This window comes from Myxocyprinus asiaticus, chromosome 39 (assembly GCF_019703515.2).
Source record: "Myxocyprinus asiaticus isolate MX2 ecotype Aquarium Trade chromosome 39, UBuf_Myxa_2, whole genome shotgun sequence".
NCBI classification, from domain to species: Eukaryota; Metazoa; Chordata; class Actinopteri; order Cypriniformes; family Catostomidae; genus Myxocyprinus; species Myxocyprinus asiaticus.
This window is the reverse complement of record NC_059382.1, coordinates 14,298,189-14,316,894: the sequence shown is the minus strand read 5'-3', so window position 1 is coordinate 14,316,894 and position 18,706 is coordinate 14,298,189. Positions and strand designations below refer to the sequence as shown.

At 37.6% G+C, this 18,706-nt stretch overlaps 1 protein-coding gene across 2 annotated transcripts in view; it reads left to right on the top strand.

Annotated features, from left to right (window-relative positions):
* The first annotated feature begins 1,792 nt into the window (after positions 1-1,792).
* Positions 1,793-18,706, top strand: part of LOC127429478 (RNA-binding protein Nova-1-like) — a 69,174-nt gene continuing 52,260 nt past the window's right edge. Inside the window, exons 1-4 of one of the 2 annotated variants that reach the window (XM_051678487.1) lie at positions 1,793-2,093; positions 2,194-2,510; positions 7,042-7,104; positions 12,016-12,159. In XM_051678487.1, the coding sequence (XP_051534447.1) occupies positions 2,354-2,510; positions 7,042-7,104; positions 12,016-12,159 (364 nt within the window). In that variant the 5' untranslated portion in view covers positions 1,793-2,093; positions 2,194-2,353. Of the gene's footprint in view, positions 2,511-7,041; positions 7,105-12,015; positions 12,160-18,706 lie in introns of both variants that reach the window. The other variant, XM_051678488.1, reaches the window with a different exon arrangement.

The window sequence follows — 18,706 nt, the reverse complement described above, 5'->3', positions numbered from 1 at the left end:
GAATGCATTTCATGGATGGCTGGACTCAAAAGAACACAAGTGTTTTATGGTAATTCATTTTGCCCTCTGTTTCAAACCCTCATATAAATGGGAGCCAAATGTCTCAGTACAGCTTTGCCACATATCTCCACAAACACTGAGTATGGGCCAATGCATTTCAGATGATACAAATCAAATCAAATCACTTTTTTTGTCACACAACCATATACACAAGTGCAATAGTGTGTGAAATTCTTGGTACTGGCTCACTTCTGAGTTTCTCCACAGAAATGTGAAATTGTGTGAGGTGATTCTTTGTGTGCCGGCTGTAGACGGCAGCATCACCTTGATGCGAATCTGGAATAAGAGAAGTGCTCTGCCTCTGGCCCTGTGTTGACATGGGAGGAGAGTTTGTGTCAGTGTGTGGGTAAAGGGAAGAGATGCAAAGTGTGTGAACTACACTCAGCACTGAGTGCACTTCTGCAGTTTTCCTTGGAGGAATAAAACTAGATTCTGCACAGGTATTTTCTGTCTTTTCTGTCTCTATCAATCTACAAAAGATTTTCTTTCCATTTTTTATGATTATTTTATTTTGCTTATTTATTTTAGGGCCAGATACAAGGAGATTACCAGTAGAAGTAAAAAAAAATATTATTACATTGTAACATAAACTTTTATATATACACTACCGGTCAAAACTTTTGAAACACTTACTCATTCTTTATTATAATTTTATTTTTATTTTTATTTTTTTTTATTTTTTTCACATTTAGAATAATAGTAAAGTCATCAAAACTATGGAATAACATAAATGGAACTATGGGAATTATGTTGTGACTAAACAAAATCCAAAATAAATCAAAACTGTGTTACATTTTAGCATCTTCAAATTAGTCACCCTTTGCCTAGAATTTGCAGACATGTACTCTTGACATTTTCTCAACCAACTTCTTGAGGTATCACCCTGGGATGCTTTTTAAACAGTATTGAAGGAGTTCCCATCTATGTTGGGCACTTATTGGCTGCTTTTTTATTATTTGGTCCAAATTATTTGGTATCAATTTCAAAAACTTTTTTATTTCTTTATTTTTATTTTATTTTTTTTATTAAATTTTAGTTTTATAATGAAATAAATTAATATGGTGGCACAGTTATATTTTTGTCTACAAAACTAATTTCAAACATTTAAGCATGCCTTCAGATCATTCCCCTGTCCTCAAGAGGCAGACTTGTGACTGACACCACAGGCTTTAGCCTCCTCGTTAGCATGTCTGCCTCCCATGTCAGAGACCCAGGTTCAAATCCCACTCAAAGGGGGTTTAGAAGGACTGGTTTCAGTGGTGCCGTGACCCAGATGGGAGTGAGGATTTAGGGGGGTGAGTGTAATTGGAGCCAGCTGGTAGCCTACATGATACACTATATTTAAAAAAATAAAATTAGCCAAAAAACATAAGATCTTGCCTATTAAAAAGACAACAACAACAAAAGTGATAATACTTAAATAAAATTATTTGTATTAGACACAGACTGAATGCACATTTTGAATTATGACCCTTATTTTTACATCCTTGTGCTTATTTTAAAGTGATGCTCTTTAGAAGCAAGTCTATCACAGCCACTTCCTCCTGTATTGTCATATGAAACGCAGGATTTATACTTCGCTTTGCAGGCGAAAATCAAATCTCGTCCAATCACAGCCCGAGAGGGCGTGTCCGTTTCCAAACATTTGACAGCCGCGGATCCGGCTCCACATGACGTCACCCTCTGCTCTGCGCTCCAGCAGTAACGCGCAAAGATGCTCTGAAAGCAAGGCTGCAGCATCTCCGAGTCAGAGCCTACAAAAAACATCGCATCTCCTTCAAGACATTGCACTTCTCTTCCCTGGACTCTACTCAACACCATCCACTTCTAACTGCAGGGTTTGAACACCTGCATGCGGTGGCCGAGGACCCGTTTGAACGCCGTTTTGTGTCGCTCTTGTACATTTTCCCGTTATTATTTATCATTCGCGCGACTTCCCAATTTGTAGGTCATATATTGTTTTCGCCACGAGAGCGCCATCAAAGAGCGGTGCTTGTTATTAAAGAGGAATAAAATCGCTTGAGCAACCAAGAGTGAGGACTTTACTCACATCACTTGAAATTAATATAAGTAGCAACAGCCTGAACATAATCGAGTCACTGGATATCAATGTGTCTTTAATTCTGTATCTAGGATACCGCGAAGACTCGGTGTGGTCTTAAGGTGTTTTGACGGAGGATTGCAACAACCATATCGACGCAACCCAAACATCCATATCATCGTGGTTTCACATTTAGAAACATTATATCTGATACGAAAAGCAATATAAGAGTCTAAAGCTTCTCTTTAAAAAATGATGGCCGGTGGGGCAGTGCAGCAAAACGGGATTTTCTCCAATCCGCATCATCACAATCAACAGCCGCACATGGAGTCCGATCCCCCCGATTCCCGCAAAAGACCCTTGGAGACCCCGACGGAGGCCAGCAGCACCAAACGCACAAACACAGGAGGTAAGACTATTTAAAATGCTGACTAAATTGACAGCACAGTAGGTTTTGTGACAGCCGATGATTAAGGATGTGACGCTTTCCGAAGACAAGTGATATGATGAAAGTCCCATTGGTAAAGGAGAAGGATGAATGCATAATGGGTGTTAATGGCAGGTTCATCGTGTATCCAAACATGACCATGTTGATCTGGTGCGTACAATCGAAAGTGGCCATGCTTTACCACACATGTGCGTATTTACAGTTTTTATATACATGTGCGTATTTGCGTCCATTTTAAGTGGCCCTGAATTGTTGCGATCGTCTATAGTCTAACAGATGTAGTTACTACGACTGTGAAAGTGGTTTGTAGCAGACCAGAATCTTCGTAAATACAAGGCTTAGGTGTGGGATGAAGGGGTCTTATATTCCTAAATATAGGCTAATGTCATGGGCACGTACCCAAACAGAAAACATGGCTCATGCGTGTATAGACGCATCCTTGCCATCACCACAGATGACCTTGCGTTGAGATGCAGTGCCTTTGTTTTAGTTTAAGATTTGGCCTTAAAACACTCCAGAAATGAATTATAAACGATAATAATATTTTTGTTTAGAGATATCTTCAAAAAGAAAGACCATTACAACACGCATGCTGCAATATTCAATATAAAACGCTTCTCAAAATTGGGTAAAATTATGGCCTAGGCTGTTTTGTGCACATTTGCATGCCTCACCTGAGTATACACTATTAGCATCACTGATAATCAACATCTCATTGCACTGAAGTGCTCTCTATATAGATCCATCAATTTTGTATTGAAGCCATGCGTGTTTATTATGCATTCCGTCAGATGCTGTAGGAATTTTACTACACGTATCTACTAAACTGTTATTTAACCAGTTAAAACGAATTAAAAGTGTAGCCATTAGTCCTTAATAGTGGCGCATAAATAAAGTGACTGGCGGATGTTTACACATGAAAGAATCGATGCAGAAAACGTTATGAATTGTAATTCAGAAGAAGCATGCTGGACCCGTGGGAGGCATAACCTGCATCATCCATTTGCCCAAATAAAAAAAGCTTTGACGATAAAGAGATCCAGCCTTCAGTGGAATATTTCTGACAAGAGGGATTATCATATTCAAATAATCAGTTAATCCAAATCAGAGTTCAAAGGTTTTAAATATGGTAACATGGTATGATATTATGGTATCATATGTATATTTATAGTAGTGTGGGATGTTAATATTATAACATAATGTAACTTATTTTAGCATTATAATTAGAGTATAAGGTATGGTTTCGCTATTTGTGGACTGCGATATTCCAACAGAATTTTTGGAAACGCATAAAGTGTGTGTCTTTGGAAAGGCCATGGTAAACGTAAACACAACTGTGTGTTAAAACATAAATCATGACATATTTTGATATATTTTTTATCTTTAAGTGAGTGTTTGATATCTCTTATCTCTATCTCTAAATATGTGGAATGGCATTTTCTAGAATGTATGCTTTTAGTAATAGAAATTGAAAATATGGTACAATAGCTTCATTTTAGTTTAGGGGCAATATGTTTCCCGAAATGTTTGACTCTATCAGATGTAGGTTTATCACATGATGTAGGTTTAAATAAGTGAAGATAACTGATTTAAGAAAATAAACTGTATTTTTTATTTTTGCACTTTATGTTTAGACACCAGCAGCTGGACAGGAAATGCATTGGTTTGTGAGAAAATCAATCATATATAGATTTCTTGACTGCTTTTGTCTAAAAAAAATAAGGCCCAGTATGATGCATTGAACACAGCAAACATAATCAAGGACAAATATCTGTCTTTGATTAAAAAGAGAAAACGTCTAATTTGTTTACTTATTATATTTACTCTCTTTGATTTGGTGTTTGGCAAAATAGTGTCTTATTTTGAATGACTTGCGTTTTGTTTTAAATCATTTTATTTGATTAAGTTAATACCACGTCTCCTTTTATTGAGAATAATAATTACAAATATTGTATTTCAAACATTATCATGAGAGACATTTGGCTCAAAAACAAGAAAAAAAATCCCAGCCAATTTGATCATTAATCTGCACCCTGTTTCAGTTTAAACTTCACCAAAGAGCCTCTCTCAACTTTCCAGAGCTGTCCCATAAGATGTAAGGTTTTAATTTTGTAAATGGATGCACTGGCACAGGACAGTGCTTTCATTTACAAAAGACTTTCTAAGGCTGTTTAAGGGCATACAGATGTCCTAACGTTAGACGTGAGGGCACTGTGACCCTCCAAAGGCCATTTGTGTAGAATCCTGTGTTGCTTTTACTATAGAAAGCCTTTTTTTGGATGCTGCTCATCACTGAATTAGTGACTAGTCTCTTTTTTTTAGATTAACTGCCTTAGCTCTTTCTCTATGATGAGAAAACAGACAGAGAATCTGTATTAAAAGGAGATGTTACATAAACATGATTTGCCAGCTGTGTTTGACGATGCACCTCCACCCCCTCAGACATTTATATGGCGGACAAATAACTGATTCGTCTCCACTGCCCACCTCGTTCACTCGCATGTACCAGCTTTCAGATTAAGCACCCAGGTTTTAGGATGGCTGCTTTATGGAAATGTATTTATGGTGCATTTCATACTTATTCTCTCCCCCATCATTTGTTCGTTTTGCCTCTAATCACTGTTCGGGGTTGGGCGATCATTTGTTCCACCACCACTGGGTCCATCTCTTCCATTTTCCATCAATAACAGCAAGTCATTGATTATACACGCAACCCACAGTCATGTGTGCATATTGATCTGCGTACGATGTGTTCAAAACGGAGGGGGCGCTTCTTCAGTTTTTTTTTTCTTCTTTAAAGCACTGCGTCAAAGAAAAAAAAAAACTTGTGCTGGATGGTGAGGATTTGGGAGGGTTTTGTGAAAGGCGGCCCCACATTGGATGATTTGCTTGCCTCTCTCGGCTCGTCTGCCATGGAATGGAGGACAGGACCTTTGATGAATATGTATGAGACGGATGAAAGAAGCAATGCGAAAAGGGAAGATCTAGCCTCCTCTTCGAGCCTTTGCGCTTTTTAAAACCAAGCTCGCGCATCAGCAATTCAGAGTCAGAAAAACGTTTGAAGTCCAATGTTTATATCGGAAGCCATTTTGGTCAGGCAGTTGCCTGGACAGCCGTACAGAGAGAGTGGTTCTTTCATCACACCACTATTATTAGATGTTTGTTTGTTATGCTTAAGCACAAATGCTCGCTAACCAGTGCTGAGCTGCAAATGTAATGCAGTGTTATGGTATAGTTCACTCCAAACAACATTTCGTCAATATTTATGCACTCACCCTGATGTCAGAAGATGTTAGGCAGAATGGTAGCCTCAGTCAACATTCAATTTCACAGCATAATTTTTACAGTGAAAGTGAATGGTGACTGAGGCTACCATTCCACCTAACATCTCCTTTTTTCTGTGTTCTATGGAAGAAAAAATGTCATATGGGTTTGGAACAACATAACAGTAAGTAAAGGATGACATAATTTTCATTTTTGGGTGAATTGTTCCATTAAATCTACATTGCAGAGTTGTTATGAGCAAGTAGACCAATACAACAACAAAGAAACATGTGCCAAAGCTTAAGGGGGCTGTATTTGCCTTTATTACTCTGTGCCTATAGCCTGGTTTGTTGGCCCATAACGCCCCCAGACACGAGCTCTGAGGATTTGATCCTTCAATCCTCAGGCTGATGTTGCTTATACTTGACCACTGCTCTCTTACGAGCCTTTAGCAACCAATGATTGTGTTTAAACCCACTGGTTTATTATAGTAATACCCAATTGTTTTTTTTAATTATTATTAATTATTCTGGCTTCTCAATGAGGATAACATATAAACACATATAGAAATATATGCAAGACACTGCTTATTAAGATATTTAGTGTGCTGGATGGGAAAATATAATATGTTTAAGAACGTACTAAATTGTTCTTGTTTTGTTCCCTACATAGCACAATGGGAGCGGTGGGTTGGACCCATTTCCCTCAAAGGCACTACGGATATACATGTAGTGTTATCCGCTGATTTTTCTCAGCCAGGGCTTTGTGTTGACAAGTGACAGGAAATATGCTTGATCCAACTCAAACTTGGACTTTAGATGGCCTTTTTCCATGTTTTAGGGACGGAAGAACCAGAGAATCTCTCTTGAAACTAAACCAGGATTGACTCTAGTTTATGTTTCCAGTACACAAGTATAGCCTCTGAATGTAAAACATTGTCATCAGGCCCTTTTGGATTGAAAATAATAGTGAAACAAGGAGAGCATTATTAAAAAGTTCATTACTTCATTACAGCATGCATTTATACTACTTTTGTTTCTCCTGTACCCATATCCATGACGTCAAAGCGAGCTGGTCAACATTCACAAATATGTTCTTGATTAGAGCAGGAGCTTTAAAGGTAGACTCTGAAATTGTCCTTTAACAGGCCTGAGCTGTGCTTCAGTTTCTTTTGTTTTTGTACCTGACTTTTCCACCAAGATTAATTTTCTCATTCACATTCTTTTAGAGAGCTGCAACCAAGATGCCATCCATGATCCACCATTTTCATCAGATTTTGTCGGATTTCACGGTAATTTGTTTAATTCTCTGCCAAATCACACACAGATCTTGATATCTGCAAACCAGAGTCTACCTTTAATTCTAATATTTCTTTCTTTTCTTTTTCTTTTTTTTTTTGTGGAAGTTGTTTTGAGTCATACTGCAGAACACGCTATGCTCTGTAAAAAAATAAAAAATAAAAAGTGTAATCGTTAAAATTGCCTAATATCATTATGAAAATGTGACGCTTGATGAAATATCATGTGTTTAATGAGTTACACAAATTGGAGTAGATAATGCCAATTATGGCAGGTCTGGACCCAGCCTCTTGATCCAATTTATGACAGACTTTTGTTAGATGCTTTTGAAGAGAGAATACTTATGTATGCATGATGCACATTATTTATGAACCTCTGACATATTAATCAAGGATAAAATTAGAATAATCCAAATTAAAAGGAGGACAGTCTTAGCTCTGTGAGAAATCTGGGTCATTGCAGAAAAGCATGTATCCATAGTGCAGACTCAGTTTGAACTGCCTGTTTATAATGTGTGAAAACAACAGCATTTGTTGGCATGCTAGTGATAATCCGGACTTGTCATTTAGAGGTGTTCGTGAATCCGAATTTTGAATTTATTTATGTGACAATAACCTCATTACTTCCTTGATTATGCAATGCTCAAAGACCTCATGAAATCAAAAGTGGAGTTTTGTGGCTTTTACTCCATGTCTATTAGCTTTAAAGTCATCTGCTAGTGTACTTCTAAAATTTTTACAAAGTTCATCATTAGCAGATGTACGCATTTAAATATTACAAGCTTTCTCTTCTGGGAAAGCGTACCAAATATTTTGGTGACTCATCCTGCACTACAAAGTTTTTTGCCCAATCATATGCTCTCTAGAATGAGAATGTCCACCTAATGCAACCTACCTGCAACTAAGAAGTAGCAAATCATGGTTCATGGCTGTGATGTAACTAAAGCCTATTGTCAGTTTAAAAAAAGGGACAAACCCTTAAAATGTCCCACCCAAAATACTTCATAAAGGAAATACGTCAACACATTAAAGAAACAGTACTCGTCAAGCAATTTCATGAGGTGTTAGAGCAATGAGACAATGAGATTGTACTTTTGTCAGAGATCTGCTTTATAATACAACCAGATCAATCACGCTCTAATTCTAATGAGATTACCTCAAGAAGATTGTCTGGTTTAAACACTGTTAAAATCATCCCAATGCCTACTGTTAACTTCAAAACTAATCTGCTGTATTAACCCTGTGGAAAAGATCAGCATCGCTGCTAACCAGCATACTATATGCTGTGTTTTGAAGGGCTGGGTATTGATACAGATTTCCCAATTCGATTCCAAATCACAAGCTCTCGATTCGATTCAATATCAATTACATTTGCTTACATATGAAAAATTTTCTTCCAGCTAATGCTGTTAATTAATTATACAGGGGACCTTCTAACTAGCTACAATATGAAAATATAAATTTTACTAATTAGATTTTTTAGTTTTTCATCATTCTGGTCACATTTTGGCTTTTTAAAAACGAGAAAATCTGTGTATTCAATAAATAAATAGGATATTATATTTCATATAATATTTTTGTTACATGTTTGTTGTTTAATTGCATAATTTGTACTATTTACATGTATTTACATTGATTTGTTGAACACGTGTGAAAACCGGTACTGTCTCTTTACTGTAACAAAACCGGCATTTCTGTAAAGAGTGTCTGTAGTTGAGAGCATTTTAATGAGAGAGACTCAAATAGCTTTTCATCATCTCTGCTATGCACGATTAAAATTAAACGTTTATTTTTGTTTTGTTTTTGATCAACAACTGACTATAGAGAACAGAAAGGGTATTAAACGAGACATTACTCAATGACAAATGGGTTGCGTGGATCTTGTCTTTGGACACGCATTACATGAAACATTTTTACTCTCAACATGCAGTGAAAGGATCTTGCTGCTGAATACCTCACTATACTACACAATTACTGGTACATATAGCAGCCAATTGCCAAATATATACATTTTAGTTGCATAATGCAAAATTTGTTTGCAAATGCAAGTGATTTCCTCTCATTGAAATAGAGGGATGCACATAGAGTATAAGATCCATGTTGAGATTTAAGAATCAATATCGAGATTGTGATGCATTGGAAGATCAATACTTTTTCCCACCCTTAGTGTTTTAGAAGCTGGCCCCCAGCATGGCATGCTGGTTTGCTGGGCTGGAAAGTGCTTAGGATTAAGTCCTTGCTATAAACGTTAACAGTTTAAGAAAAAGATAAGAACATTCGTCAACACTTCACAATAAGTTCGTATTTGTTTGCATTAGTTAACTACATTAGTTAACATGAACAAACAATATAAAACAGCACATTTCAGCACTTATTAATCTTGCTTAATGTTATTTTCAGCAAAAACTAATACATTATTAAATTAAATGTTGTATGTTTTAACATAAGTTAATGCACTACGAATTAATTTGAACCAACAATGAACTATTGTATTGTCATAAATTAACATTAATCAAGTTTAATAAATGGTGTACAAAAAGATATTGTTCATTCATGGTAAATTCATGATGCCTAATGAATTTCTAGTGTTAACAAATAGAACCTCATTGTAAAGTGTTACTAAACATTCTTTAAACGTTTTTTCAGGAAAACAAAATATTATTATTATTATTATTATTATTTACTTAAGTTAAAATAGTAGTTAAAAAGAATTTTACTCTAAAAGTGAGTCCCCACTAGGCTAGCTTAGTAAAATTTCCTTGAAAGACAATTCTGGTTGACCAGCATTTTTTGCTTGTGAACAGAATGGCTATACTAGTTCACCATCTAGACAAACACCAAACCAACATAAACCAGCCTGAACTAGAATGGAAATTAATGCTGGTCTTTACAACAGGGAATACTAACCCCCACAATCCTTTACTGTTTAAAGCGATCTGCCATCTTGTTAGCAGAACGCTAACATTTCTCTTAATTTGGCTCACACGTAACGATAGACATGTGTCATTACTTTGTCTAGTTAAGCCGGGTCTTCAATCAAAACATGCCATACATCCTTGCTGTCATTGGCCTGGTGTTGTTTTTTCAGCTGCACTCTATAATTTATACTCCACGCAGCCTCACTTTCTTTGTACCGTATCATCAGTACTACGCTGCATGTGTGTGTAGCTTAGTTTAGCCATCAGCCCTAGCTTGACAAGATAAACTGCTTCTCCAGAATAACAATCTAATCTAAAGCAACCGTCTTCTGGGAGCCGACACAGATTAATTGTGATGGAATATTAAGTGTGTACCCAATACGCCCAAGCAGACAGATACAATGTCATGTTAAAGTCACGATGCAGGGGCCATGAGTACTGTGCTACTTCTGACCTGGATATGCAGCAACCAAGTAGAACCCAACAACAGATGAAGCAGTTTACTGCCCCGTTGCTGCTCCACTTTAAAAAAAAACCTTTGCTGACCTTTTCAGGAGGGAAGTGAAACAAGGTGCACCAAATTATGCACAATGTAGCTAAATTAGCTATTTATACCCAGGGTTTTCAATTAGGGGGTCTGAGAAAAAGATTTATAAAACATAAAAATTTCTTACATTTTCATGACATTTCTAGCTATTTGAATAAACATTAACTATTTATCCATTAAAGGGATAATTTACCCAAAACAATATTTTTATTTTTAGGTGAACCAGAATGTTATTCATTAATATTATTAGGTGAATGTTATTAATGAAAGTTATCCTAAAATGTTACTGACAAAATCTTGTTTTATATAGGAAGTCCCTGTGTTGGCTGGGTGGTAGTCCCTGGGTCTGTAAAGATTGAAAACCACTATTCTGCACTGCAAACTTACCATTTACATTAAAATGGTCTCATAATACTTAGTTTCAAAATTCACCTTAATACTTGTACTTGGTTTGATTGACATGTTTAACAAAATGTACCCTCATCCTTGACCTTTCCTACTTGCATAACTAACAATTTTCTTCTGCCACTAACCTATGCTACAGTACTGCCCTTGACAGTTATCAGCTGCAACATTAATACTTGTGGTTCAGTGTTAATTATGACCCATTAAGATAACTGATCTTATTATAGTGTTCCTGTAGTTCTTTGCTGGTGTTCTTCAGGCCACTTGTGGTAGCATTACAACTTTAGTTGTATTTATAGATACCTTCTCTGATTGCCACTTAAACAAAAGCTTCTACCACAAATGTAAATGTAAATTTATGGTCTGTGTAGCCATTATTTTCACCTCATTGAGATCTTGACTTGAGGTAGTAATGGAACATGTGTCCTTAATACCTCCTAGCTGGTGACTTTAGGAGATTTTTGATCAGGTTGTGAAGTAGCACTGCTTTCTTTTTCCAAATGACAATGTTCCTTTTCTGATTTAATGCCAGTATATATACTTATATCTACGGGGAATGGCTCTCTAAAAGCCAGATGAAGTTATATACAAATAAAGCTATTAAAAAATACAAATTACATGTGTATAGTATAGACTGTATGTATTATTCAACCTTGATTCAAGTTATTTGCATAGTGCTTATGACAATACATATTCTTCCAAAGAAGCTATACAAAGAATAATAGTGGCTTCCAAACCCCCAAGTAGGCAAGCTGAAGGCGAAAATGGCAAGGAAAAACTCTGTAAGAATGTGTTTATGATATTATGTAAGATGTAGAAAATCTTGAAAATCTAGAAATGTAGAAAAATGTATAAATCGATTTTATTATTTTTAAATGCACTTTATTATTTTTAATACACAAGTTAGATACGATGGGTGACTGACTATATTTACTGTTTATATGTATGTACATTAATCACCTTCTGATTCTGTGAATGCTGTTTAATTAATTGGTGCTTTTGTTTAAAAAACATTTTCTCTTTTGTACTATCCAGAGGAAGGCGAATATTTCTTAAAGGTGCTGATTCCGAGCTACGCTGCAGGCTCCATCATTGGCAAGGGTGGTCAGACCATTGTCCAGCTACAGAAAGAGACAGGGGCCACCATAAAACTGTCCAAATCCAAAGACTTCTACCCAGGTAAGTCTCCAGCTTCCAGAAAACCATAAAATTAACCCTCATCAACCTTTTCTCTACAGTCTACAGTCATTCAGATCACAATTAAACAGCACAAAATTAAAAGCACCTGGCTTACTTTATAGCGTGATTAGTCCATTATTTGTTCCATGCTAATGCATTATCAAGGGTACCTCTTTCCCAAAGTCATTGCGACTTGTTCCTAATGGGAATCATATGGGGAGCTGTCACCTTTGGGCTTGCAGCCACAGCGTATGGCCTTTATCAGAGCTCAGGTTGTGCAGCGTAGCAGATAGAGCGGGGAGAAATGAGTTAAGAGACTTTTCAAGAGAAAAAATGGAGTTCAGAGCTCTGAAGAGGATTTTCTTATATCTCGGATGGATGGTCATACAATGTTTTAAGGCACCCTTTTTAGTAGGGCTGCACAATTATCGCTGATTATTTCCCTTGATATTGTAATTATGATTCATTTTGATTGATAGCATTTACATTGAAATACTTGTTTTGTGTGGAGCATCTGCATGCCATTTTTTTTTTATGTAAGCTACACATCCTGAATTACTTTATTGCTGTTACACACATCAGTAAATCACAACAGAGCTCAAATGGTGAACTTCACATTGACCCTCTTAGAAGCATGAAAAACAAAACTCTTATTACAATTGTGAATAAATTATACAAAGAAAGCCAGCAACAGGAATGTCTGTAATTTGTTACAATGGAATTAAAAATGTTCTTAGTTATTTTATTGTAGCAGCTGAAATTGTAATCTCAATTATTTATATAAATAAATGTATAGCTCTAATATCCATCTAGGGCCTTTGTTAGAGGCTGTTTAGACAGCTAAAAACAGCTACATTAAACGCAGCACAACGAATGGGGCAGAATGCTGATATGTCGAGTTGCGTTTTGAAAAGTTGAAATTTGCCTAAAAATCGCTGTGCTCCTGCACGAGATGCTGAAAAACCCCCAGCAAGATCTTTACATGTGCATGTTTACATTAAAGAACAACTGAAAAAGAGTGCAGATAGATGCAAAAAAGTTTTTGGTGTGAATGGCCCTTTAGACAGAAGTAGACACAGTTTTTGTGTCTCTGTGTATGTTTTGGAATTCTTTCAAATGTTTTAGCGATGGGGTAAAAGAGAGGAAACGAGAAGTGGTGGGGGGCTTCTGGACTGTTACTTAAAAGGGCTTTGTGCGATTTGCTCATCCTCCCATGGTTGGCACGTCCAACAGGGCACCTCTGTCCCTTTTCCCCTTGGAGCAATGGCCTGCCATGGCAGATGCCAAATGCAAGACACCTCCTACCCACCCCCTTTCATTGGTTTTGGCAACCTTGAGTGCTCCAATGTCTAGAGATGGGGGGTTAAGATGCATACAGAATTAAGAGAGAGGAACATTAGGATTTTGGGAAGGTAATGGTTGCCGGTGGTGCGTTAGGTTGTTTGGGTGTTTAATGGGGGGTTCTTCCTCTCCAGTGAAGGGGGCATCTGTATGGAAATTAGCTTGAGCTTTTCCTTGGGTGCAAGTCAAAAGATCCATCTGCTGTTCTGCTCTCAGAGTGGGGAAGGAGGGAACTCTTTATCTTGGGTGAAGTATCCAGTATATCGAAATCTCTTACACGGATAGTTTAACCAAAAATGAAAATTCTGTCATCATTTACTCTCCCTCATGTTGTTCAAAACAACATATTGCATGAGTTTCCTTCTTCCATGGATCTAAAAAGGAGATTTTAGGCAGAATGACAGCCTCGTTTACCCTAACCCTAGAAAAAAGATGCAATGAAAATGAATGGTGACTGAGACTAATATACTGCCTAACATCTCCTTTTGTGTTCCATGGAACTAAGAAAGTCATATTGGTTTGAAACAACATGAGGGTGAGTAATTGATGACAGAATTTAAATTTTGGAGTGAACTATCCCTTTAAATGTTTAAAGGTCCATATCACGTCTCTGAAGACACTGTCCTTACTTCATCTGAGATAAAAGCCGCACTGGCATTTAATTCTGGACAAAGCATTACTGGCCCGAGACAGGCCAGCATCCATTATTTCAGCAGAAAGGATTTATTAATTGCCTTCGCTCCAAATATAGCTCCTGCAGCATTTATTGGAAAACAGCAATATTTTACAACGACCTTCTGTGGCATCTGTGAAGTGCACTGCTTCATCTTACAGGCACCACAAAGCATCGCCATTATATTCAAAGCCTGTTTAGTGCATGGGCTGTTAAGAGAAAACATTTTCCTCCATTGCACTGAATTTTCGAATTTATTTAAAGTGTGTTTTTTTATGTTAAAATACTTTCTCCTATCCCAGCTTAATATGCAGAGATAGCTGTAAGGAAGCCATTTGTGGCTCTGTAGCACTGTCAAAACATTGCTCTGTGGGGGCCGGGGTAGCTCAGCGAGTATTGACGCTGACTACCACCCCTGGAGTCGTGAGTTCGAATCTAGGGTGTGCTGAGTGACTCCAGCCAGGTCTCCTAAGCAACCTCATTGGCCCGTTTGCTGGGAAGGGTAGAGTCACATGGGGTAACCTCCTCGTGGTCACGATTAGTGGTTCTCGCTCTCAATGGGGCGCGTGGTAAGTTGTGCGTAGCCTCCACATGTAGAGTTTCCGCAGTGTCGTGCACAACAGGCCACGTGATAAGATGTGTGGATTGACTGTCTCAGAAGCGGAGGCAACTGAGACTTGTCCTCTGCCACCTGGATTGAGGTGAGTAGCCGTGCCACCACGAGGACCTACTAAGTAGTGGGAATTGGGCATTCCAAATTGGGAGAACAGGGGATTAAAAAACAAAAAGAAATTGCTCTGTTTGTTTGAGCATCCAAACCAATCAGACACAGTGACATTGGCTCGACCAATGGTGTGAGTTTGGGGATCACAGAAAGGGGAGTGTTTGGGAAACGATTTAGAAAACAATCCTTATTTTTACAATTCCATTTGGTGATGCAAGTGGTGCAGAAATTACTCGATTCAGCTTGTATTGTCATTTATTTGTTGCCATTTTTATTAAGTAGCATGCAAATTCGTGCAAATGGAAAACAGCATGTGGATGTTGAAAAACAATTGTTATGGTTGAGTGCCCACTACTTAATTACTAAAGAAATCTGGCTTGCTTTTCTCACAATATTTTCAGATAAGAGTCCAGAAAATTGCATCATCATTTTTTCTTTAGAATCAGCCAGGTACTCTTCCTCTCAGGTTTCCCGCATGTGTAGATTCTGACTTTTCCTTGTCCAAGTCACTGATCCTCATCCAACCTCCCTGTCCCTTTGAGCAGAATGTAGCACAATATTAAAGCTTTCTTTTAATCCTGCACCATGATTGCAGTTTTCAGTGTTTAATACTACCCCCCCCACCCTCCCCACCCCCAACGCATTATAAACATTACTGATTTCTCTGCCTTGTAATCTGCTTAAGGCCTAAGCTTTCTGGCCCAAAGATGAAACGTCGCAATATTACAAATCTAACTGAGGGGTTGAAATTAGTTTCCTGTGTGTTTATTTTATTATTTTTCTCTCTTACTTATTTAATTCAAACTGCTAAGTTATGTACTTATACTTAGTGTGCTATAGTTTGTGTTGGAATACTCTTTGTACAGCACTAACACAAATATACCATGGTATGACCATGTTTTTTGGACATGGTATTGTGGCAATAACATGTTTATTTTTTTTTTTTTTTTTTTTTTTTGACATGCCATTCCATGAAATTCTTTGCAGTACCTAAAAGAACCATGTAAATATGGTATATTAAAATGTTAAGTATTCAGTACCACAGTATATTGGTTTACATGAAATACTACATTAAAAATGATTATCATGCATGTACCTTCTATTACCTCATATTAATTGAGCAGCTATTTGTACTTGTAAAAATCATTTGTCACACCTGCAAGACCATTGAGATGAACTAGTAAAGGCAAAAGCTCAAAAACTCAAAATGAGTCACAGGACCTAAGGTATACAGTTTCATTTATATTTCTATATAAATTTCAGCTTTAAAGAGAGAGTACTTCAAGGTGAAACCTTTTTGACATTAGATTCACCATATATAATTATATTTGAAAATAAGTTTAAACAAATAATCATGTGACCTTTGTCTGTGACTTACAGTAGGTTCGACTTGTGAGAGTGTGTGAAGTAACCTTAAAAAGTTCCACACTCAAAGAGTTTTGCTAAAAAGATGAAGATTGTTCACTATGGTTTTTGCATTTTAGTGGCAATGATAACTGAATTCATCAGGGAAACTGCTAAAATGCCAATATGTCTTAATAAACTCATTAATAAAATGCTGTGCTTAGCCTACATGCTAACTGCACTAGCATGTAGAAGCTCTTTTGTCAGAGAACAACATACTGTACATTCAGCATCTGGGCTGTGGATGAGTGGCTAGTGATGAGGTCGCCAGAGGAGAGATGATGTACCCTTAATCCCCATGGCTTTGTTTTCTTTTTGCATGGCATGTGACGTCATTCTCTGTGGCCGCTAGCCCTCAGTGCCAGCCTGTGCCTTAGACTCACTGTCAGACTATCTCATACAATAGAGCTTTGCTTTCCAGAGTGGGTTTGACCCTAGCCTCATCATAGATAGAGGAAAATAGAGAGGGACACTTAGTGAGGGGGAGGATGGAAGTGATGGCGCAGACAGTGATCTTGAAAATGATGAAGATGCTAGTACATCAGAGTACATTCATGATATAATTAGCATGTTGCCCACTTAGTGCGCTGACACAGAGAATGAGAGGTGTGACTAAACCTTTCCAGTGATCATCAAAAAATCTTTAGTTCATCATTTCTTTCCAGTTATCATAAACAAAATATTTAGTTCATCGTTTTTTTCTTTCTTTCTTTCTTTCTTTCTGTCTTTCTTTTGCTTTTCTGTCAGATATAATAAAATGCCTCAGAGGGACCTCCCATTAATAGAACACTGCAAATTTATTCTAGGGATCAATTTTACATCATGGGAGTGGTGCCTTGTCCTCTACATCACCCTTCCTCACTTGCCCGACCATCATCTCTATGTGGCTTTAGTACAAACACTATTGATCAGTCAAGAGAACCTGCTCCTTGAAATTAGACAAAATGCACCATGAAAACATACAGAGCAAGAATGAGAAAGAAAGACAGAAATAGCCGCTGGACGCTTCCACCTCCTGTGTCTTCCCTACCAATTTAAAAAGCCATTTTCCTTCACCCCAGGAAGTCCACCGACCAAGGCATTTTGATCATTTACAGCTCGATTCAATAGAATCGGCAGGTGTTCTAAGTAACAGAACATTAAAACGTGAGATTTTCTTTCATTCGCTTGCCTGATTTAGAGACAAAGAGGCTTATCCGCAGACCCATCACATTCTCTGTGCTCATTTTGAGGGAACATTTGCAGAATTCAATGAATTTAAACATCATAAAATGTGTTCAACGAATCTAAGATTACTACACTCTTGTTTGTAGCTAAGCACATAATCAGTTTAGCTAAAATATTGTGTGTAAATTGACAGGCAGTTCATTTCTGCAGGAATTTCTATGGAGTCCTGTTCTAGTAGCTCAACTGGTGCTTGCAATGCCAAGGTTATGAATTGAATTCCAATTCATTAGACTCCCCATAAAATATATTTTTTCAGAAAGACTCAGAGAATGTTATTATTCATGTGAATAAAGTTAGAGAATAGTTTCCTTTGGCGCAAGCCCTGTTCTACGTTTCAGCGTTCAGATTCTCGCTCGAACCATCAGACCCTGCCAGAAGATGATGACGACGGGGAGAAGAGCTTACCCCTTACAGTAGGACAGTACCAGAACTTGTGGTGGTGGAGGGTGAAAACAATGGCAGCATAACGGAACGATGAAGGACAGTTATACAGAGTTTATAAAGCATAGGCTGGATTATGATTGGATCAGATGCCTAAATTGAATGAATGACGTGATGCTTACTACAAGTCTTCTTGATAGAACTATCGCTTAGGCTTCCATTACCTGTAAAGCACTGTGCACTTTTGGATTAAAGTGTCTGCTAAATTAATAAATGTAAATGTGTAAAAGTTCTGCAGGCACACATTTCGTGTGAGCTTGCGTATCCGGAGCTAGTATTTAGCACACAATAACACTTGTTGTAACAGACATATTTCTCATCATGTAAAATGTTTGGATTGTTTTTAATAGTTTCTCATAGAAACAGTCAAAACAAATCAGCTGATGTCAGCCCCCGCAAATGCAGCCAGTTATGAGAATATTCCCCAACAATAAACCTTTTTGTAGATCTGAGAGTCTCTAATCCAGCATTCCTATAGGTCTGAGCGGAATTCCCTGTCTGTCATCCGTCAGACTCTACATCATTCGATCAGGCACCAAGTAGGCGAGAGCTTATGGGCGCAGGGCTTAGGACCTCAATAACCATGTCATGCTTGGCTGATGGGGCAGGGGATTCAGGCAAGGAGGGTCTTGACTTTGAGAGCCAAAAATATCCTGCCTTAGTCCCTGTTTGTTGCATGACAAAGGTTTGATCCAGCTGTGGGTCAGTCCTCTGGTTTATATAACAACCTCTGCAGG